We start from the raw sequence: 24983 nt of genomic DNA on the forward strand, positions 1-24983 counted from the left end.
ACAAATAATTCCTTTGGCTTCAGTGGGACCAGGCACAAATACTGTGTTGGATGTCTTCTGTGTCCTTCTGCATCTTTAAGCATCTTTGAAAATCTATCCCTAAATTACTACTCAGCAAGAGTAAAGTCTAGAATTGTCTCAATCTCCAAAAGTCAAATATTCTTTTATACAGCAAACACATAAGATGTTGATGTAGCAACAAACAACTCCATTTCACAGTATCTTCAAATACAGTTTTTCTGAAATAGTCTTTATAATCACCAAATAAAACTCCAAAATTAGAAAGAGATATGTCCAGTGGAATTAAAGAAGTTCAACTTGCTACACAACATCCAACTAAAACAGGTTCAAGTGTTGGTTAAAAACAAGTATTAGTGCTCAAGTAATACTTGCAATTGTTAATTAAAATCACAAAGTACTAAATTAGGAATTTTTTTAGTAAACTAGTGGAAATGTGAAACGACCAGTCAAAAACACAGCAACCTGAAGGGACAGTTGATTAATACCTGCTCTGCTCCAGCAAAAGCATGGTAGAAGCAGGACACATATGTCATGATAGCTCTCTCATCGGGTTTGGGAGTGTTCACAATATCTACAAGAGGTGGGGAGAAATGAAAACAAAACAAACAAACAAAAAAAAGAACCGAGGAGTAGAAAACAGGATGAATAAATAAAAGCACAACATAATGTCATTCTGAGTGGCTTCTTGTCCATAGCTCTGTACTCTAGAAAATCTACAAAGCTGTAATAAATTTAGTGTTGGATTGATGGGTGCTGACAGAATACAACGTGCGCTAGAAATTCAACACAAGCTCTTAGAAAGAGGTGTATTTTTTTTAATAAGCTTGGTCCTTCAGTATTGTCACAGGGGGAGTGACCTCAATTTTACCAGGACTATCTGCTTAAGAACTGACACACATATGTCTGGTGACAAGAATGTGGGGGGTTTTTTTGACTAAGACACAGGAAAGACAGACTACATTTTGATCTGGGGAGATGTTCTCTGGAAGTTGCACGTGGATTAGTTATAAACTTAGCATTATACATCAGTATTCTTTATATTACTAATACCTGAAGTATGTCCAACTCTGAACTGCCTTGCTTTTTAAAATTTTCGGTTTTTTTCATTAGGACTTGATTCTAGAAGCTCTTCTGAGATGTCTCTATATGTTTCTGTGTCTATTTTGCATAGTAGCAACATTTTATGATGCCGTTTGTACTTACCATTAAGCATTTAACATTTTAAAAACAATCCTGCAAGGGTAAGAGAAGGGTTTATTTTCTGGGCATCTGTTACGATGATTTTGACATCTGTAGCAGGAATAATATCCAGCAGGGAGAAAAAAGAGGGCATTCTGCTATTGAAATTGTTTTTTCACTCTGAGCTTATTTTCATCTTGCGTTTTTAAAGGTGCTTCAAATGAATGTACACAAGTTCAATTAAAGAGAATAATGTCCTCTATCCCATTCAGTAACCAGCTCTCAAAAACCTACTGGATATTATTAGTAAATATACAGAAAGATGAGACAGGAAGGTTTGTTTCTATGGATAGATCACTACTGGCCCTACTGAGATAATGGCTTGCAGAGAAAATGAGGCAACGGGAAATGAGCTCAGCTCTAAGACGCTGTCCTAGTAACTACTGAGGAAAAGATAAGAAGAGGAAAAACTGCTGAAAGAAACAAGACAGAAGGTGAAGGATGAGATCTGATTCACCTACAGTCTCACCTTCTGAGCACCAGCAAATGCATGGTAGTAACAGGAAACATAAGTCATAATGGCTCTTTCATCAGGTCTGGCAGTGTTTACTATATCTGTGTAGAGAGAAGAGGGTTAACTGCTCAGAAATTCTCACAAGATACTTCCATCAGATTATGCTGATGATGCCTCAGTGCTGTAAGGATTCAAAATAAATACATCATTATTCAGGTTGCATCTGTTTACTGATACCAGTGCAAAGCTACCTAAGCTTCAGGCACCAGTTGATGGAGAAGATATCTCTCCCTGAAATGGCAAAACTTCTGAAAGCTGAGACTGTACAGAAGGGTATTGTTACCTTCTTGTTTGTGGAAAATTCCAAGCAGATGGCATGGCTGGCAGATCTATTGGGTTCAGCTTCACTGTCGCTCCAAAGCAACTTCATGTAAATCACTACAGTTATTCCAGAGTTACACACAGCCACTGACAGTCACAAAATAGGAGTGCATGCAGTGTATGCACAGGGTCCCCATGACTGACAGGGTATTGACATATATTGGAAACCTGTAGAACTCCCACAGTCCAGAAATACTAATTTCGCACTAAGAAAAGTTTGGACGGTAATAGTTTTGCAATCCCTGCACCGGTCTGTCTTTTTAGTTAACAGCATAAATCACAGGAAAGTTTGGCTTGGCTGGTCGATAGCTTTGTCCCTATTACAGCAGGAAAAAGTATAGAGTGGGTGCAGTCAAGTTATGGGCACATTGGTAGAAATGGACCTTTTCAATACTTAACAGAGAAAGGCAGAAAAAGGTGGTATTACACCAATTGTGACCGAGTGATGAATGATGCTAGCACAAGCTGTAAGGATTCTTGCCAATGTAAGGAGTGGGAAGATACTGGTGTGAAAAGACCCAGGAATGAGGTGTCAATTTCTAATATTAACAGTGAGATTTCTAAATTCAGGACCAATGTATTTACTGATTTTGCATCTGCTTCCACATAGTTATGAACTAAACTTTGCAAAGTGGGTGTTAGAAGAACCATGATTTCATTTCCTCCTCCCCTGCCCAGAAGGAGAATAGTAAGATAAGGGCTAGAATGTGCAGAAAATCTGGTGAGGGGGAAAAAAAAAAGGTTTCTTACATTGCATGTGAAGAGAAAACAATGAGGAAAGAAGAATGATAATAGCAGTTGCCCCGTCCCTGGAAACATTCAAGGTCAGGTGTGCCGGGACTCTGAGCACCCTGATCTAGTCCCTGCTCACTGCAAGGGGGTTGGACTATATGACCTTTAAAAGTCCCTTCCAACCCAAACTATTCTATGATTCTATGAGCTGTTCAATGGTAAGGCGGTAGCACTTTAGTTTATTCCCTCCACAGTATTTTAGAGTAAAATAATTAAGTGGTGCTTGAAAAGCGAATTGCAATTCAAAAGACAAAAACAATTAGTTTTGAAGCATGAAACCAAGAAAACTCTTCAATGAAGTGGTTACAACCTGGATTTTCCAAGTTATCCTGTATTGGCCTAACTTTCCTACCAAAGACTTCAAGAGAAGCAGACACAGTCAGTTTGAGTCCTCTGGATAATTTGCATGTTATCACTGCTCTACTGACAAGCCACCAGAGCAGAGTCTGCATACTTGGAGAAGAATGCTTTGAACTAGTGTAGGCAAATTCCAGTATTTTAGCACCATTTTTTGCCTGGAATACAGAAGTTTTGTTATCCTGAAGAAATTCAGGAAACTTTAATAAGTATTTCCTTGTTCTTTGTCAAAAACTCTAAAGATTACTGGAGAAACCAAACATGAAACAATTTGTTAAAACTATCACTGCAAAAGATTTACAATTAAAATAAACAAAACAAAAGCTTCCCTCAACCTAGCTCTCTCTGGTAGGAGGCATGTTGTTAGTATATTTTGAAAGTTCTCTACTTCTGTTTCTATTTCTGGCCCTCTCACTTAAACATTTCAGAAAGTGAATAAGCTTTAAGCTGCTAACAGTTGCATTTCCCTTTATTAGACTTAGATTTTAATTTCTTAAAGGCAAGGATTGTCTTTTGATTCTGCATTTTACCTCAATTATCACACTGGGGCCATGTGCTGAGGTCAGGGTCCAAAATATTATAATAAATACAAACAATAACAAACAATAAGGAACGAAGCAGATAATGAGTGAAATTATCCAATACATGGGGAACATGAAGGAAAACATTGTTTGAAAACAAAGCAGGTTGCCCCATTGTGATTCATGTGGAAGGAATGTTGAAAATTTACTAGATACAAAACAAAAGATGTTTTACTGTCTCCTGCTTATGAGTAACACAAACTTCAGTAAGATATAATCCTCACCTTCTGCATCCAACATCTTAGGGATATCCAAATGCTTTTCAGCAATTTCCATGGCAAGGTTGATATTTCCTATCGGGTCATCCTGCATTAAAGAAGAAAATACAACTAATCAAAAACAGAAGTTTTGCCTTGAAGCAAGACTAGAGTAAGTACACTAAAACTTAGTGTAGACCATTCATGACAAAGTTAGTCCTACATGTTTTATACCTACTATACATTATATTACAGTGATATGAATGCTACTGAGTTCTCTGTTGGTCAGGTGCATGAATGAGAAGGAGCAAGCACAGACAGACGAACAGTTCTCCAGAAGGAGCAAAACTTCCCAGTTTTGGCTTGGACAGACAAATCTGTAATGCCTCTATAAGCTGAATTTTAGAGCTGTGGAAATTCAAGAACTTCCTCTAGTTTTGAGATTTTGATTTTGGTTTTTGAAGGAAAGAGAAAGGAAGCATTGAGCACAGTTCAGATAAACAGCACACTTTTCATGTCTTACACTACAGACAGCTATTGCTGTCTACAGAAGAGTGTGTCAGATCGGGCTGCTCTTAAGGGCAGCCTTCCTGTATCAGCTTGCAGAGGAAACACCCTATGTGAAGTGGCAGTTCATGCCATTAATGCTATTATTATTTTCACATATTCACAAACTGCTAAATGATCATAGCCACCCTGAGCAATGCCAGTGTCTACAGAGAAAGGTTGGGAAAATAGGACACAGAAGAGCAAAGTCAGAGATGCTGGAGGGCACTGAAAAAATGTTAACAGGTTTTCTGTAGGGAATTTCCAGGGCTTCGATTTGAATACAAACACTTCCAATAAAGGGATCTAGTCTCAAGCATGCTTCTTCTGTTACTGTGAAATGAACTTAGTAAGATTACTTACTATGGAATCACAGCAATTATTTAAGTTTCACAGAAGTCTGTTCCTCATGCACATACATATGGCAGGTATTGTAAGTAGTAATGCCCGTGACTTGTCTTTCTATAAATATATCATACTAGACAGCCTTTCCTTTAAAAGCTGCATGTTCAATAAAATGTGTTATGAAGAACAGTTTACATTTTGAAACCTAGCAATTCGGTATAAGAGAATACAAGGTTTCTAATCATAAATTCTCACTCTATCATCATTTAGCAGTTTTGTGCATCACTGACATCAAGAGAAACTTAAAATGTGGACAATATTTAAAACCCATGAACTTATTTTTGCTATTACAGAAGACACTGTGTGTAATACAACATTTTACTGAATGCACATATAAAAACTCCTACTGAAATTAAATGGGACAAAAATACACTAAATCTAAGTGAGACCTATGGACTAGGTTAAAACACTTTGCTTATGGATGAGTGATGAGCATCTCCTACTTGTGTGCTCGGTACTAAGTCCATGAGTAAATAGTGCTCCACTGGTAAAGGATTTGTTTAAAGTCCCAGCAACTTCTGAATAATTGGAGATATCCATCACCCATCCTTTTAAACAAAACTACAAGTCACAGTAACTAAAATCTCTGCTACAGCTAAAGAAATACCTCATCTAACTTGTCATAGTCAAGAAGATCAGGCCTGTGTCTATGGATAAGGGCGTTGAAAGCAAGGCCATTTTTCCAGCTACGAGTTCACATAAAACACATTGTTGAGAAAAGGAAAAGACAGCATGCAGGAGATAAACCAAAACAGCTGTTAATGTAACCAAAATGAGCAGTCAATCAAACACAGCCAGGTCAGAAAAGCAAGATCTATTTTAGGATTTTTCTGCATGTGCTTTACATGCCACAGCTCAGCCTCAGTTTGAAATCTGACCTGTTCTTATTTTGGAAAACTCTAAGAGGGAAATAGTAATGCTGAAGCAGATCTGCCTATGTTCTATTCCCTTTTCTCTGCACTCATATCGGTTGGATATACTGTGAAGTTCTTTGCAAAAAGCACAAACTCAATCAGACTAACTTCTGTTCATGCCAAGCTTAAGCACATGTACACAGAGACAGTCATTCCATGAATCTGTTCATCTGTAGGAAAGGTTGTATATAGAATTAGAGAACAAGCTGGTGTTGACAGCTAATATTTTGCCCTTTTGTTCAGATCTGCAGTTGTCTTAATTGCCTAAATTAAAATCTTATGTGTTTAGGAATAAATTAATTTAATTTTCTTCACTGCACAATGGAAAATATTGTCTATGATTTACCAGTCTCTCTCATCAATGAAAAGTTGCACCCAGCAAATTAAAACCATGATTAAGTTTTCTGGTTTACTGTTGCTTACATGAGACCTCAAGATGCATTAATTCCAGAGAGTAGAAAACGGTATGTATGTATTGAGAGCTAAGGTGAAACGACAACATTCCACTTTCTTTCTAGGTTTTATTCTTCAGTAATGATATCCAGAAATTCTGACATTATTACTTGCTCAAACCAAAGTGGCTGGTATGTTTTAGAAAAGGTGCATTTTGACATGAGTAGCACATGTAATTGTAGTAATAGTTAAGTAGTAGTAATAATGTAGTTTTGTAAACCCCGTGAAGTACTACCTAAGGAAGTTAGGATATCAGTTTTGTTTCCACTTGTCTGGAAGTATAGGTAGAAGTATAATCTAAGAATTGGTGAATATTTTCTCTGTAAGACTAGTAACTTATTCTGTACTCCTGACTACCAAGGGAAGTGTTTATTCTAAGGAAATTTAGGATTAATCATCATCTCATTGTTTACTGCTCTGCAATCTACAGTCATTTACACCAGATACAAAACAGGATGGGCTGTACAATACTATCAGTGGTGAATGGAGAATTCCAATGTATTTGATTTAACATTCATATTGGGTAGTGTAAAAGACTTCATCAACTGTGTGTCAGCTGAGGACCGGATTATTTGCAATTAAATGCTGAAGTCCATGGGAAGGAAAGAAGGACACAGGACAGTCATGGGGTCCTTTCCTCCATGTCACTCATTTTTTTGAAGGGAGCTTAGAAAGCCAGTCAGAATTAGTATGCACTCAGCTTGTCTTTTAGAAAAAACATGCTAAGCAAACCAGAAGTGAGCCAAATCACTGCAGGACAGCATGCTATACCACCCAAATTGATGACCTTATTTAGCTTGGAGTAGTCAATAAGATCAGGTCGGTGTCTGTGGATAAGTGCACATAATCCAAGGCCATCTTTCCAGCTTTACAACAAAAAATAGAATGGAAAAAAATAGTTAATAGTCATGGTATTTTACAGTTTGACCCTTGCTCAAGGCTTAAAATCAAGCAGGAACTCTCCTGTCAAATCCTGACACTTATGTTCTGTCAACTCTCATCCCTCTGAGCTTTTCTGTTACTGTACTGTTTTTCCGGTAGTACATATCTTACTCTATGGTCCATACACACTTAAGGACTCCGTAACACTTTCTAGCAGTGTTGCAATAGTGTTTCTTGCACTATGTGCAACAGTCCCTGATTTCAATTGCTTAATTTGTGCAGTGTTCTAGGATAGCTCAGAGTATGCATTCATCAATGACAGTGCCTAATCTACTATTAAACTTAGAGCATGTTTGCAAAAAAATAAAAGGAGAGTAAACCTGCAGTTATTTGAATTTGCAGAAGCAATTGGCTTTTTCTGTGTCAGTTGTTTCAGCCAATTTTAATGGTACAGCCATGTTGGGCTCATAGAAGTATGAAGTCATAAATCAGCTTAGTTTATTTAAAACACTTCACACACATGACAGCTTTGATTAGAGCTCTCACACTTCAGTGTGACTTCAGGCTCACTACCTTTCCATGCAAGAATAGGTAATGAACGAAGCTACAAATAACATCTATTTGGAAAGATTGTGAGAGGTTCCTTTCAGCCAGAAGCTGAAGTTATTCTGAAAGATACTTTATGTAAACACTTTATGGAATCACTGGGACTGTGGGTTTGAGGTCTTCTCCTGTGCTATAATTGTGTGATACTAAACATGTTAAGACTGTTAGAATCCCTGTCACTGAGATGTCTGGGTAGATCTTTCAAATAACAGAACCACCTCCAATAAAAATGTACTACAATTAAGCAGAATATACGCACATTGTAAAATAGAAAATCATCCAGAAGGTAAAACTGAACCAAAATAAGCACCAAAATAACAAAAAGCTTTTTTTCCAAAATATATAGACTAAAATGGTCTGGATAGCCCATTAAGAGCCAATCAACTCAAACATTAATCAAGGTAGTTCCATTGAAGATGTTTTCCCCATACCATCTATCAGACCAGCATATACATGTATAAACACTAAGATTCTGATACTGTAACTTACAGTATCAGATTCCATCTAAAGCTGCATCCATATAAAGCTCTACTGAAATATACTTCTATACATTCAAGGAAAGTAACACATAACAAATTTCAGATCTCTTAAAGGCAATACAGGGACCATAAATCAAACAAATTCCTTTTATCTGTGGATGCATGTGTGAGCCGTATCTTCTCTATCACTATATGTGTTGCACATTAAGAATGAATTCAAAACACCAAAACACCATATTACAGAACTCTTGTTGTAAGTACAATAAAGGTTTCAGGGAAGGCAAGATCACATGGTTAAACAGTGCAAATGGCAAGTCATGTAGTTTAATGAGGTGGGTCACCAGCAGAGCTACAGGAACCAGCCCAGTGAAATCCCAAGACCAAGCAGCCTGCACATGGCCTGGGATTCCCCTTCAAGCGCTTACCACAGCAACACAGAACCACAAGGCTGGAGCTTCACTAAATTTTCCAACTTATGTAATGATTCTGAAAACAAACATGTTTACAGTGCTGCTGTTGTGTATTAAGTGCATTTTTGGCTCCTTATTTATAGCTACATTACAAAAAGGTAAAGACTCGTTCATCATAATGAGATAGTTGCATGCTCAACACACTGGTATTTTTGCCAGAACTATACCTACAGTGGCTCTCATTTGAGAGCAGTCATTTGCCAAGTCAGTATGCTGCAGTACTTGGCAATTCCCATATACCAAGGACCTCTAATAATGTAATTTGAAGTGTCATTCCGTATGTAGGGATTTTTTTCTTTTAAATAATAACTCTGGAAGCCATCATAAATAATGACAAAGGGTAACCAAAATAAGACTCTGAAGATAGAGCATAAGAATTTGAAAAAAATCTAGTTAACAGTGAAGAGTAAAACTCTCCTGTCAAATATATATCTGCACAACTGCGGGAAAAATGTGACCTAGAATATTTTAGTCTGCTTCTACCCCCTTGAAATAATGGAAGTTTACCTAAGATGAAAGTTTTGAATGTTCACATTTCTGTAAGGAGCAGTTTTTCTTTGACACCACAGCAGCAGCCCTTCTTTGGCAGAGGTCTCTGTAAAAGACACCAGGGAGTGAAAAAAGGAAAAATGTGAAAAGTGCTCAAGTAATGAATTTCTTGTCATCTTAAATGTGGTCAGCCACCTGAAACTGGCTGGCATAAGCCAACATTTAACCCTAAAAGATACTCATACAAATGGATTAATGGGGCTCCATTAGGACACAGACATCAGCTCAACTGGAACATCCCAGACTAGAGTCCCAGCCTGCACAGTATTTCTGGGGTATTAGAAGCTTAATAAATTACAGTGATTGGACAGCAGAATGTATATTTGGAAAAAAATACCCAATACAAATATAATAGAACTAGAAATAAAAGATTGTGTTGGTGCCTACATGAAATATGCTTGTAGTCTTAGTCCATTTGCTTATGGGGAGCTATAAGTACTGAAGAAATACCTTCATTATCTGAACCCTATGGGCTTCTGAATGCATAAGTAAAGGATGGAAAGGATCAAATAGACCATTAGGTCCACATTTAATGTCCCACAAATTATGGGCAGAACAGCATGCAGAGCTGGAATTGACACTACTTTTGTTGAAAATTGAGATTAGTTTCTAGAATTCTAGATTTTCATAACATAGACTTGATTTAAAGAGTATTGTAACGACAACACACTTTTTGGAGCCAGTTACCAAGTGAAAGTTAAGAAAAAAAATTCTGAAGCACTGGGCGGAAAAAAAGTGATAGAAATAAGAGGGATATAATCAGATAATATTTGCAAAGAATGTGAGAAATGGACAGAACTAAAAAAGTATGTTGGAAATAGGACCACCATACAGGGTAGACTATAGTTTCAGGGCACTGAAGGTCAGAAACACAGACATGTTTCTGTCTCTATAACTGAGACATGTCCAGAACTTCTACATTTAGAAACCTGGCTCAAAGTCTCTCAGGATAAGGACAGTAATTACTTTGTCCCTCCAGAAATTTATTTTTGTCACCAGGTAGGGAACTTGCAGCATCGTTTTCTGTGAAAAAATAATTCATTTTTAAAACACTCATCTCATTTATGCATAATTCATATTAAAATACCTTCAAACACATTTCCTAATTATTTAACATAGTTGCATTACTATTACCTTCCACTGAAATATCCTGAATAGCAAAGCGAAGGATGATAGTCCAGATCATACCCAGCGTCATTTTCACATTGCCATCAACAATTTCTAAGGTGAAAAAAGATAGTATTTAGAATGTTTTCTGGTTTCTCTTATTTTAAACATATATTTCTATAAATAATATATTGTATCGAATATATTCATTATATATCTACCATAATTCTTTATCTACACAGAGTTCATCTGGATTCATTTTTCAACAAATTCATGCTTGTGCTACCCTGACAGTAGGACTGAAGATTACTGAGGTTACAGTCACTTCAACCCTTCCTTCCTAAAAGGCTTCTCTCCAGGTACTTGTAACTGTCTCAAATCTTTACCCTTTAGGCTGACTCTTTTAAAGAGACCCTGAGGGGAAATACTTATATAAAGTTTGAACAATATCAGCCTTACTGTTTTCAAATACAAAAGAACTGAAAAAAAGAAAAATGGTCTTACCACAAATTTTAAGAAACTACAGGACATTAACAGTATCATTTTTTAATAAAACAGTACTCAGAAATCCCCCTATACTATTTAGACCTTTTTGAGAATTTTACCTATAGTGCCAACACAGACTAGATATGAAGAACAGCTCAAGAGAAACAGCACCTCCTGAGACTGAGCTGCATAGCTTCCTGCCAAGCATTTTGGAAAAACATGTCCACGAGGTTGTAACATCTTACAACTCTGATGCCTATGCACATTTACGTGTGCATATAAACTGGGATTTTTTCTTCTGGGGCTTCAATTTGTTTCAAGACCGGTTAAGTCTACCTACAACACAGGGCACTAGAAAGGTACGTTCTCCAACCCTTCTCACATATACATGGGAGCCCCTTCTCACAAGCCAAGTCATAATCCAGTGCTCCTACATTGTAATATGAACAGTGATACCACTTAAATTTCTCAACACCAAAAGATGTATTGCCAGACCACTTAAGTGTGGTGACAATGTCAAATCAATTTGAAAAGTATGGTGAGACACTTAGATGAACATAGTGAGACTATAAGGAGGGTCAAGCACTGGAAGGGGAGGAGGTGGGACAATGAGAGAAGGGAACTGCAAACTGCGTTTCCAGTCACCTCACACCAAAAGAACAGGGGAGTGGGGAAGGCACCAGCTGCTCCCCTACTTGAAAGTCACCTCCAGCTTTCCTCAAAAGTGAAGCAGCTGTGGCTGCCTGGAGGCTCACTGGTGTTCTGGATAAGTAGCAGGAGGAACCTGCAGCAGGAGGAATTTCCTCAATTTAGTGTCAAATGCCAGTAGAGGTACCAGCAGAAAATGCAGTCACCCTGCTACTTAAAAGTTGCCTGAATCCAGGGGCAACTTTTACAGAACAAAGCAGCTGCTAGCTCTGAGACTTCAGATACATGTTATAATGCAGTAGTATGTGACACAAGCTCTCATTTGAACCTATGGAATTAATAAATGTGGTAGGAGATACGTCACCCATCGTTAGTCTATACTTACTTTGCTGGTGTGATAATCCAAGTTTATATATGAATGGCTATTTTTCTGCTTTCCCTTTTGGGTTCTACACTAATTTTCCAGAATTCTTACCTCACTTTGCCTGCCTTCCATGTCTTATTACTATCTTATTGGCCCTGAAAAACCTCAAGTCTCTTCAAATCTCAAAAGTAAACACTTTCAGCCAAAAAAGACCAAATGGCAATTAAGGCATGCAGCTACTTCTCACTCCTCCCCCCTCCTCAGTCATGTATTTCAGTGTATTTTCATCACATATCTGATATGTATACATAGTATAGATGAATTTTTTAAAATGTAAAATAAATGAATTTAAATACTCAAGAGGCATTGCTGATTGTCAGGCAATCAATTAATGGATTTGCATAATCACTACATCATCATTTTGATTTACATATCTGTATGTACACACAGACAGAATGAAAGAGCAAGAGAGGGAATTTTCTGTGTTGTGCCTCAGGAGAATTTTGAAGTAATTTGCCAGCTTTGGTTTCTGATTATCTACTGCTAAGATAAAATACAAAAAAGACATGTATAAAAGACAAGGAAAAATATTTAAACAGAAGGAAAACAAGTTGCTAAATGTTGAAAAGTATCAGTGACGAAAAAATACTGATTCATTCCTATAATTTTCCTCTACAGGCCAATAGCAGACTTTTTCATATTTCTTCATACTGCCTGTTTGCTCTGGGAGGAATATTGTTCCTACACGTCACACATGCAAGCTACAGCTTTCTGGGGAAGAAGGTCTTGCTGACCTATGAGGACAAGAAAGGAGAGAATGGAAAGGGAAGAGAAAATTAAAACCTTTGGGAACTTGCCACACTGCCAAGGGAAAAAGCTAAACAAAGCAGTGTGGCAAGTTCCCAAAGGTTTTAGTTTATTTTTTTTTATTCTGCTTTGGCTTTTTTGTAATTTATTTTGCCCTTCTTGCAGCAGATTCACAAATCATTGGTCTTTAATATTTCTCCCGCTTGCCAGAAAAGCAATACAGAAGTGTTTCCTATTAGCAGGATACTTATCTTTTGTGGTTCTCCATATCTCACTTCATTTCATTCAGGATGCAATTACCTTACAAATGGAGTTATTGCACTTTTTTAAATCTTAACGGAAAACTTCTAACTCCTGGACTGTGAATGGCTCATACGGACTGCTTTCACAGCTTTTGCTTTAGCTTCTTGACTCGCTAGTCTCATTTCATCACCAGTGGAAAGACAGATCACAGTACCTAAATTGGGCTTCTGCTCAGCATCACAGTTAAAGGTGATCACCTCTCTCTATCCATTCTACAGACAGTCCAGGGAAGTCAGCCTCAGAACAGTAATGATGACTTTAAAGAATATATCTGGCCCCTTAAAAAAACTAAATTGAACTTTGTACTGATGTCCCACAGGAATCGCTGTTTAATCTTTGTTTTGAGGCCCCATATTAAATGCCAGTTGGTCCCTTTCTGCCTACATGCTCTTCACCACTCAATATGTCAGATAATAAAATGTGATCCTCAGCAGATTTAGATGGAAAACTTTCATGCTTTGGAAATTAAAGTGTTCCAAGCATCCATGTAACTCAGAGAATGCCAAAACAGATGGGTGCAGACAAGCCCATATGCCCCATGCTCACACACAGGGGCAAGTAAGTTAAGGGTTTAAGTTAAGGCTTTATTATTTTGATAACAATACAAGTGTAAAGAGCCTGCCTCCTTGCTGGCACTCATTCCATTTTCATACTATAATGACTGCTCAGTCAACGATGCTAAAATATGCAACAAAACAAAAAACGAGGTGAATGGTGTTTTAAAACCAGATCAGATTGTTGATCCAGTCTCCAGCATCGCTACAGAAACAGTTGTCAGCCCAAGTGATAGGGTAGGGCTGTGAAGTGTGGGAGCAAGTATGCAGGACAAGGGGGCACAGGGATTCTTTAAACACGTACTGGTGCCAGAGATCCTACACTGTGAAACTGTGATACTGCATTGCTGCATCAGCACGGCACTGTCCTTAGATAACAAATTTAATAGAGGGGATGCGGTAAACTTAACAGGGCAGTAAGTACATCTGGGCCAGAGATGGCTTTGTGTTCAGCCTGTTTAGAGTAGGAGTGGAAGGCACGCAAATCTATCTGCTCCTTCCTACATGAATGTAATCTGACGTGTGTTAGTAGCCATACCTGACATAGCACAATGTCTTACAATGACAGGTTCCTCCCTGCATATAAGCTACAACAGTACCAGTGGATTTTTCTCCTGTGCTTCCATCCAAGAATTAAAAACTTTTTTTTAAATGCTAATGAATGAATTTTTGCAGCTAATCCCTCCATTTTACAGATCAAGAATTTCAGAAATAGGCAATAAAAACCTGCAGCTCAGCCAAGAGCATCAGCTTAGTCTCCTGGCTTACTAACTATGGCCTGCTGTTACATGCAGGAAGAAATATTGAGTGCATGGACAGACATTACCTTGCAGCAACTGGCTGAGAACCTGGAAGAGTTGCCTCTTGCTCCTGCCTCCCTCACAGAGGGAATTGCATATTATCACAGTGTCTAAGCTCATGCCAGTTGCTGCCAAGGAGAACAGCAGGGTTAGTTTAAATGGTTTTAATGGCTGATCTGAGGTATCCCAGACGCTCTGCCTTTGGGTGATACAGAAAGTGTTCAAGCACTGCTCCTTAGTCTGAGCACCCTGGCAGTAATAAGCAGCAACAAGAAGGGCAAAATGAGAGAGAAGGGAGTGCAGAAGCCTGGCCTGCTGCTTTCAGGAGCAGACACGAGCTGATGTATCTCAGTTTAAATGCTCCAGCCTTGCTTGAAGAACCTAGCTGTGAAAACATTAGTATATTGTACAAACTGTGATCAGAGAGAATCACTACTCTGTCCCACAAGATATTCCTTTTGCTACACTCTTGATTTCCATCAGGAAGCCTCAGAGTCCAAGCATGACATGACAGAAACTACCGTTCATTTGCTCTACACTCTGTACTCTCGGTATTTCTGCACCAGCTATCAAACAAGCTTCTGTATTCTTAAATTTCATTTCCACACACAAATTGTGTCTTCAGTACCCTCTGCTGTCTGTTCAATGCCTTACCGCCCAACCTTAACTGCAGTGGTTTAGAGTAGTGGCGTATTTTTCCATCTCACTTCATTTAACCAAGCAAAGGGACCAGCCACCCCTGACTGCCTGTGTAACTGACGGAGAGAGCCAGGCACCTCTGAAATGCAGCAGAGCTCTTCTGAAAAAGTGCCTTTGGGAACTGCCTGTCTCGCCCTGCTGATGATACACTCCCCAAAAAAGGTCTCTGTTATGTGCCTAAAGATAGATGGTATGGATTTGGACTCAGATGGCCCACCCAGTTCAGTCTCAAAGGAATAAAGGGTGAGTTCAAACAAATGCTCTGCCCAGAGAACATTTCTTGGGATCTGAGAGTTCTAGATCTAGAAACAGAACACATTTGGTGAATGATACTTGAGGAACCAAGTGGGCTAGGTCAAACCGTTGCGGAATCACCAAATGCTGACAGATCTCTCCATTATTTCTACAGATGCCCCTATCCCACTTAATGAATCCTCTTGCTCCAGCCACAATTACAGTGAGCTCCCTGAGATCAAGGTTTGGAAGCCAGAATAAGGACATATATAAGCCTGGAGAAATCAGAAGACAGGAAAAGAAGGCTCATAAATCAATCTAAAAGGGCCTAGCAATGTGAACAGAATACAGCTAGTGCTTCTCACTGTGATACTGAGGTTACAGCCAGAGTTTTGCTTTAAGGACATGTTACAAGCTGCCCCCGGAATGGACAGCACATCATTGAGGCTATGGAACCAAAAGCAGTCGGATATCATGCTAGCCACCAATCACTCCTTCATATGGTAATGGCTATGCAAAGCATTATGCAGATATACCCATGGAGCTGCTAGTTCTAGATAGACCTTTGTCCTTTTTAACAATCATTTGAATCTCATAGGAGGCATAGGTTCATTTGCAGTGAGAGCCTGCCTTCTTTTGCTCAGAGTTTACATCTGGCAGCATTTAGCTAGCCAACTGCATGTTTTTATTTAACTACCCAAAGAACAGAACAATAACAAAGTAATAACTTTAGTAAATAACATCCCACCCCCACTTTATATGTTCAGTCTCTCCTCAGCTACCATAATTCCTTTTGATCACTCTCTTAACTCTACATCTGAATTTTAGAAACACAGCTGCCATGCAGGCAGTCTCATAATAAAATGAGAGTAGGTCCCAGCCACCTGATAGTGATGCCAGCATTTGTCTTGCCTGAATAATATCTCCTAAAGATAAAAAAAATCCCAGATTGGATAAAGCATGCCCTAGAACCCAACCTTATTTCTAAAGGAGTTCCTTATTTTTAATAATGTATAGGAAAAACATAATGCTCTGAAAGAAGAAATCATTATCTGAACACCCACTGAAACATAGACATTTCCATTTAACCTTGGAGATAAACTAATCTTAGAGCCCATTTATATCCCGATCCCTCTCCAGGTGTCCACAAATTTCCATCCCTTGTCCTTTCACAAAATAGGTCAGAAATCAATATTAAGGGATTTTTGAGGCACCCATATATAGAGAACAGCTCGTATAATTTGGCCAAGGGTCTCTGTCAGACTTCTTTGCAATGTGAATGCCTAGGACCTAAGTAAGGTGCATTGCCAAGTTCTGTCACATACCTTCTGCACCAATTGACACAAGTTTCACTCCTTTGCTGGCGATATAATCCAGAGCTTTGTTGACATTAGCAATTTTATGGAAGCGCATCTTCCCTCTGTCTGGTTTCGGTAGTCTTTCCCCTGCAGAATAACAAAATTAATGTGTTTATTGTTACATACACCTAGCTACAGACACACAAGTGGTTAGAACTTGAATGAGTGTGCCCTGAACCCTGTCTAAAAGTTAGCAATTATTTTAACAGGCATTTTTCTGAAAGAATGTCAAATGGGTCTGAACAAAACCCTGGAAAGAAAATTCAAATGTTGAAACATCTGACTGAGATCTTTCTGATTATAGCAGAAACACCAGAGTAAAATTTTTATGTTTGCCCTAACCATCTGGAAGATATGCGAGTGCTTCCTGCTACTTGGCTTCTGGTTCCTTGCTACTGTCTGCATTAGAGTAGCTGAATATTAAGAAGGCAGGATGTTCTCACAGCTCATCACCCCTACCTGCCTGATTGCAAAGAGAGGCTGGACTCTATCCAGCAGATTAGCCATAGCATCCTTCCACATCTGACCAAGAAAAATGGCTTTTTACAACCTCATCTAGTACAACAGAGCAGCTAATTTCAGAGCATAGGCTGATGTGTTGAATGAACTTATCTTTTCAAATGATCACGAAGACTAATAATTCCTGAAAATATGACTCTCCATTTCATTAAGACCTTTCCCCACTGAAATGTAAACAGTCTTTTCCATAAAGACGTCTTAAAAATCTTCTTGCCTTTTTTCACCTTTATCGTGTCTGTAACTTGAGCTATTCCCTTCCTATTCAGGGGCATTCTGAGTGTACCTTGGGGACTGCCCCTCAGAAGAACATATAAAACGGGTGACATAGTGAGTTTACATCAGTTAGTCAAAAGGAGTTCTTGGATGTTCCACCCTTCTGAAAAATGAGACCACAATTTACTTGCAACTAAATATTGGTCTACTTTTACTTCAGGCATTCACTTTTGAAAGCATTGGTCCATCCAATAAAGTCATTAGAAGCAAAGCAAAACTTTTATATTAGAAGTGGAATAAAATGAATTTGTAACCTAAGTGTAAAGGCTTTTTAATTGTTAAGGGTTAAGACCAGGTCCACAATGTTTGTAGTTTGTTCAACAACACTGTGATGTCAGTGATACCCTGATACACTGCAATATCCTGGAACAGCACAAACCAGAAAATTTTGGAGATAAGGCAAAAGCAGAGCTTTTTTTTCCTCCCTTTGTTATACAGTTTTTAATTTCTCACTTTTCAGCCTAGAGTTTGTATTCACTGTTCTGAATTGTTTACAATTTTTGTTCTTTTACGAGTGTTCCAGCTAGCATGCTGTAAATACATAGTAAATTTGATTTTAACCAACCTGAGATAACTTCCAAGAGAAGCATCAGTTTGAGGCCGTTTCTGAAGTCCTCCTCAATGTTCTCAATCTGCGTGCCTGCTTTCCTGAGGTGAGAATTGCACCAGGCTGTAAACGTCTGTAATAGTAATTAAAAAAATAATAATACTTATCAACAAGGCATTTTCCAAAAAAGCTGCTAAGCCATCTGAGTAAACACTGCACCTGAGATTTTCACTACTGCATTAGAAATTTGGATGTCCAACTCCCATTCATTTTATACATGGTGCTGAGTTCAAAATTCTTATCCCAGATATTCATGAAGATGCAAAGAATTGCTTTATTAGAAGCAATATTGTGCTAGATTATGCTTGTAAATGCATCCCAAAAAAAGATCTACACATAAAAGCTGAATTTGTCTAATAGTTTTTACTACATTCAACATTTTAAGAGCATGTAATTTCATGTTGGGACTTATCTGTTACACATTATTCCTGAAAAGTAAGATTCATATCTTCTTGCAAGAAGCACAAGCACAGAAGTAAAAACTTCTACTACCTAAATTTATGCCATGATAAACAGTTCTTATACAGATTATCCATGCCAGGGACAAGTAACATGCATTTCTCACAGGCAGGAAGTTGTGAGAACACTCTTCAGGATTAAGTAACTGAAGAGAGACTACACAGCAAGAATACCAGCAAAATTGCATCTGCTCCTACTTGTAACTACAGTGAGAAACCGAATACCTTTTGAAAACATGGATAATTAGAATGGATTTTGAAAGTTTACAAATTTTTGCATAAGTTTCACATTCAGACTCTGCATATACATGGTCTTCCTTACTAAGGGTTTTATTTTTAAACTGTATTATATAATTTTCAGAAAACTATCACAACTTCAGGAAACACACAAATGCAGATACTTAAGTCTGCAGTGTAAAAATGGTCACAAAGCAACCATGAGCATTTCTCTCTCCATGGAGAATAACTAAGTCTGCTTTTACTTGCAGAGATGAAAAGAACACCATCGATCTACATAGGTCATATACACATTACCTTTTGTATGAAAGAAATCAAAACATGAGATACTATAAAACTGAATAGTTAAAATTAGTCTGTTTTCAAATATCCATTACTTCTCAGCCTTCTGACAAATTCTCCTTACTTTTCAGTGTCTGTTAAGATATATAAAGCAGGTTTGTATTTACTAGGTATTGCACTGGGTATTTAACTTTAGGTATATAACAAGGTCATATATTTTGGTAAGTTAGACTTCAGTTATTTAAAATTGTCAGATATTTGGAATTCCCTTTCTTTTGCTATTTCAAATTACCATAGTTTTAAAAACATTTAATGTAAACAGTTTAAAAATAAAATGTATCCTAAATCTCCATTGTCAATATGAAATTTCCTTTGGCCTTCTTTTTCCTTGCTTGTTTTTTTAGGCTATTTAATATATGCTCTCTCAGAAGCAGGATAAGAAAGGCCAGTATATGAAGGCAAAAACTTTCCCTGGAATGGAATCTTGTAAATTCTAGACAGATTTCATACTGTAAGAAGATATGGACTGAATTTTCAAAAATGGTCTATTCTTAAAAATGCAACTTTCTGTTAAGGAATAACATTTTTATTGTTGTTGGGTTTGACTCAATTTATGTGAAGCTTGCTGTGCTCTTTTCTCAGGACTGCCACAGTGACAAGGAGTAGCTTGCTAAACTTCAGTTTTATCAACGTCTCCTTTCCAATTGAAAGGAAGAAGCCAGAAGTACTATGGGGAGCTGTGCAGTGAAATCCCTAATTTTAGATACCCAGACAAAGGAGGAGGGATAAGACAGTATTGGAAGTGGTTCTGGACAGGAGTCCTGTTGACTTGCAGAGGATAAGTTGCAGGTAGAGGCATAAGAAAGTCAATCTGCATGCAGATGGAAATAAGTGTGGATGCAGCTGAAGCATCTCTGCAAATAGATCTATTTTAACAAAAAGATGTTAGCTCAAAAAGCAGTCATTCAAGAAGGTAAAACATTCCTCATTTTAAGGTAACTAGCTTTACTGAGTTCATGGGACAGTGAAACCAGAGTGTGTCAAGCACCACAACAGAGTTACTAGGCACCACTACCCTCAGGACTCAACATAATGGAGTCTTAAGATGGTATTTGGTTTGGATCATTATAGAGTTAGGATTTAGTTTACAAGACTAATTTATCTGCCTCAAGCAGTACCGTGTTCTAGTGATTAGTATCTAAAAAGGCTTAACACCACATTAAGTCATTTGCAAATACTAAAAATTATAACACATTCTTGGAAGAAACAATGTTATGGTAATAGAAAAAACAGCTGAAAGCACTCAAGGGTAAGTGCACATGAACCTTGCATGGCAATTTGGCAATAAATATTAGAAAGCTGAATCAGTAAATGATTAAGCCTTTCATGAATTAAGCTTAAGTGATGGACATGTGCTTTTCTGCAGATGCTATTGCAGTTTGTAGAATTGTTCCAAGCACACCATGCTAAACTCAAAGAGGAATTTGGAGAAAAAACTCAGCCATTTCCATCTCTTTTTTTGTCATTTATGGTGAACATTCTGAGTTCACCAACGAGAGCTCCCCATTTTTTCATTCAATTAAGAGTTTAACAGCAACGACCCCACCAGTTGAGCAGTCTTAAAATACAAATCTGATTCCTCCTGTGAAGAAAGCTACTTCCCACTTAGATTCTTAAGAAGAAATGGAACCTGGCACTTCTAAGCTCATATATGCATATATAAAAATATATATAAAAGCAAATTAGAAACTTGTGCACCTCTGATCTCACTGTGCTCCTCTACTTCGCCTCTACAACAGCTAATTCAGCTTACTGGATGCTGCACTGATAGACACAAAGCAAATTTTATCCGAAGATCCCAAAGTTTTCAAATAATTTAAATAGTTTCTCTTGAAAAGGGACATTTTTACAGCACTGAATTTGCTGAGAGACAAACTGAGGGGCAGATCACTGAATCTTGTCAGAAAAATTAAAAACATGTACTGCGTGTTCCAACTCTCAGTGCTGTCCTCTAATCACTAGATAACATGTCTTCCCTCCTGATCTGCACACTTTCACTCCTTCTCCATCTTGTTCATTTTATAAAGACATTAAGCAGCTGATCTTGCCATGATATAAAAAAGAAAAGATGTTACTACCGCTGAGTCAAGCTGTTTTCAATAACTAGTCTTATGACAGTCACTTGTTTTATGGGCTGCCTTTTTACATCTGTAGATTATTTAAGATTCTTTCCAGCAGTATTCGGGTTTGTCTTCGACATTGTAGCATTCTGAAGGATAAACTTGGGAGTTACCTACAAAGCCTCCATTCATGAGATAAATTAAGTGCTGCTAAAACACTCTACTGTGAGTGGATTCTTTATTTGGACTATCTGTATCTAGATAGTTTAGATTAGCTTCTATGTCTAGAATAAGAGATTTAGATCTTTCATCTAGACTACAGCTTCTCAGAGCTTTCTGTTTTACTAGTGCACCAGGTTACGAAATGGTGCTATCCCCCTTACGATCGTTGTCCTGTGCCTCAAGAAAAGCGTCTCTGCAGTAGACGTTACAGCAGACTCTCGGCATGTGGCTTCATAGCTTGGTGACTTCCAAATTAGCTTATTTTCCTAGGACTAAACATTGTTATAGGAATGCTACTTAAAGAAGTGTTTACTATGTTTCAGTGATGCAACTCATAAGTGACTGTATTAAAGCTACTGCAAAACTTCATTTGCAAATTCTATCACTTTCCACAATCCACATTTTATTTAACCCCTGTCCTTCTATTCTTAGTGTGATACCACTCGTTCTCACTGCTTTGGCTTTAACTAACAGTTCTATTCATAGTTATTAAGAAACAATTCAAAGCACGTTTAAGTCCTGGAGATCAAGATACAGACAGCATATAGTACCCTGCAAATTTGTAATCCACTGGGATTTAAAAGGTATTAAATGACTTAGACAAAGCAAATTCCTTTTTCTGCTGAGCTGTACAGCACATTTCAGAGTATCAGATTGCCCAGAGAAACAAGGCAGGACTGAAGGCACCAAGCTGAATAACAGGAGGGATACAAATAAGTGCCTAGAAAGCTAGACATTTCTTTTTAGAATTTATTTACCATAGGTGGCTCTGCAAATTAAAAAAAAAAAAAAAAAAAAGAAAAAGAAAAATTCTCCATTCTGAAGTTATTACTACAAAAGAAACTTTGCTGATATTCTTAGATGAGAGACCACAGAAGAGGGGATGCAGGGCAGGAAGCCAAACAATTTGCAGTCCTGCAGGTAAATGTTCTCTTAATGCACTATTAATTATATACTGCTGTCACAGGTCTATTTTGGAAAAGCTAACTATAGAAAAGGGGAGGACAGTTTATGTTCTATGCCCACTTAGCCTCACTGTGAAGACTGCCAATACCATATCCTCCATAATTTGGATTCATAGATCTGTGATAGCAAAGTGTGCACCTGAGGAAAAAAAAACCTTACCTGGTAATTTACACAGGCCACTTAATTTTACAAGCCCTGGACAAGTAGAATTGCAATCAAGGGGTAGAAGAAGGAGATATCTCTAATTAACTATCAATCAACTGCAGTTAATGCCAAAAAGTAATAGGGTATGCTTGCTCTGTGGTGCAAATATTCTTACACATGCACAATGAAGGACATGCTTTGATGGAAAAAGTGGTATCTCTGAGAGCTGAATTGTCCTACACTCCTGAGAAAGCCCACACGTGCCTTTTATGTGGGCACAATGATAATTTACTTTTGATAGTGCTCCAAAGCCAGAAAACAAGAAGCAATAATAGCAAGTTTCATATGTGAATATGATAATAGGGATAAAGAGAATTTAGAAAGCACCAGTTACCAACCTCTCCGATACTGTTACCCATCAGTGGGTCACAAATCAACTTATTGCACCTGCTGAAGATACAGGGTAAATTTCTAGTTTGGTACTGACAGTGAATCAAAAATGTACAAAAATCATTTGATACAAAAATCAAACAGCAGTGTAGCTTGCATGGGCACATGTACAGGGGATGCAGTCCACAAGTTCAGGAAGATTTATTCACTTGCACTCATAATTGAAACTGAGAAGTAGATCCAGCCCAATAAAGGATTGGAGACCCATGTCCTATTTAGTACATATATCTCATAACAAAAGTTAACACTGCCTTTCACTGTCTCCAATTCAAATAAATTTCTTTCTGCTATAATATTTACAAGTTTTAAAAACTAATATTGTTTTTAACAGGCATGTGTCTGCTTGTCTGTCCCCCTACCAGAAAGGCTACTGACCCATTTGTTTTTTGTGTTTCCAGCCATTCTGTAACATTTACAGAAGAAAATATAGACAAAATCCAATTTTAACCTATGAAAGTTATGAAAATCATTGCATTAATAGGAAACTTAATACTTTCTGTGTCTGTTAAGTAAAGCAGAAGCACAATTCATTTTAAGTGGATCTTAAATTCTAACACCCAGAGCAGAACACACTTGAAGAAAATTAACTTCAAATATTAACATTGAACACATTTGTTTATATACACATGTGTTATCCCTAATTATCTCAGTCTGATAGGGTTCTTTCTTAAAACTCTGCTTTACAGCCCTTCCTCTAAAGTGTTTTTCCTCTCTGCTTGTGCTAGCTGAGGATCTTCATTACTTCTAGGCTAAATGGGATGCAGTGATTCACTCTGTAGTTATACGGAACATTACTGGGCTCTGAGCACATGGCGAGGGTGTTACAGAAAGAGCTCTGCCAGAACATTCCCATTAGGCCAGACTGAGGTTTCCCCTTGAAGAATTGCCCATCTGTCTGTTATCCGTGTTTTAAAATACAAGTTGTGAACCTGAAACATGATCTCCTAGCTCCTGTGTCCACACACTGTTCTAATGACTGCAGGATCAGGGTTTTTCTCTGGGCTTGGGATATAGTCTGCACTGGCCCTCATTCTCTTAACTATTTAATTCTGCTCCCAGAAGAAGGGGCATGAAGGTGCAAAAAGCAGAAAATTGCATAGCTTTTTTAAACTAGCTTGATGTGAACGAATGACTACAAATGGCATCTTATAGATGTTCGTAGAACATCTGGATCAGCTATACTTTTAGTATATTAGGTGCATGAGTATATTTTTGTGCACTGAAAATAAATAAAACCTTACATCCTACTTTTTGGTTTGAATTATTATTAACTGTTTCCCTGCTCTTATTTCCCCTTGCGGTGGAAGTCTAAATGCATTGGTACATGTTACTAAAATAACTAGAGTAACTAACAAGAGAGGTGGTTCATCAGTACAGCTCCATAATGCTAGAACACTTGGTAGGCTAAGTGGGATTTTAACACTAAACACACCAGAGCACAGCAACAAATCAGATGAAGCACAGTGAAAGCACAGTGAAGGACGCCATGAAGGCTAAGGTAAGGGAAATGTTCCAAAAGGTCATTAAAAGGAAACCCTCAAATCACAGGCGGTATGTCAAAGCCAAATTCCTGGGAATGACGGAAAGGATAGCATAGAACCGTCTCACAAAGGAAGTTATTAGAAGCTCCATCACAAGGTCCCCAAATATCCAAAGTTGGGGAAAGCCCTCCCTACTCCAGCACATCCATCTATATAGCTGAACAGATGGTGCCAGAGATGATATGCTAGCATACTCTGCACTGTCAACAGATCTGCTCTAGTAACTAAGGGAACTTCACCCCAGTTCCTTAGTTTTATCCCTCACAGGAGACGCCATCAAAGGGATGCATTCATCACACAGGACATTGCACATGTCTTGCTACCAGTCTGCATTTTGCTTGCATGGAAGAGCTTGGGGAGAACTCAGTCCTTACAAAGCAGGTGGTCTAATCCTGTGTGAGTCTAGGGTTTCCGTAAAACATGCAACCCCCTTCCAGCACTGAATGATTGCACATCTGTTTTACAGTGCTCACTATTA

General features: G+C 38.0%; 1 protein-coding gene across 5 annotated transcripts in view; it reads right to left on the reverse strand.

Moving 5' to 3' along the window:
* LOC104614887 (alpha-actinin-2) overlaps positions 1 to 24983 on the reverse strand; it is a 67018-nt gene that overhangs the window by 24700 nt on the left and 17335 nt on the right. For 3 of the 5 annotated variants that reach the window (XM_010281935.1, XM_010281936.1, XM_010281933.1), the window contains exons 2-8: positions 18044 to 18158; positions 16654 to 16773; positions 10461 to 10547; positions 9285 to 9372; positions 7128 to 7206; positions 4050 to 4131; positions 1730 to 1815 (exon numbers count right to left, since the gene is read on the reverse strand). In XM_010281935.1, coding sequence (XP_010280237.1) covers positions 1730 to 1815; positions 4050 to 4131; positions 7128 to 7206; positions 9285 to 9372; positions 10461 to 10547; positions 16654 to 16773; positions 18044 to 18158 — 657 coding nt within the window. Of the gene's footprint in view, positions 1 to 506; positions 593 to 1729; positions 1816 to 4049; positions 4132 to 5580; positions 5660 to 7127; positions 7207 to 9284; positions 9373 to 10460; positions 10548 to 16653; positions 16774 to 18043; positions 18159 to 24983 lie in introns of all 5 variants that reach the window. The other 2 variants (XM_010281934.1, XM_010281937.1) reach the window with 2 other exon arrangements.

This window comes from Phaethon lepturus, unplaced genomic scaffold (assembly GCF_000687285.1).
Source record: "Phaethon lepturus isolate BGI_N335 unplaced genomic scaffold, ASM68728v1 Scaffold17732, whole genome shotgun sequence".
Lineage (NCBI taxonomy): Eukaryota > Metazoa > Chordata > Aves > Phaethontiformes > Phaethontidae > Phaethon > Phaethon lepturus.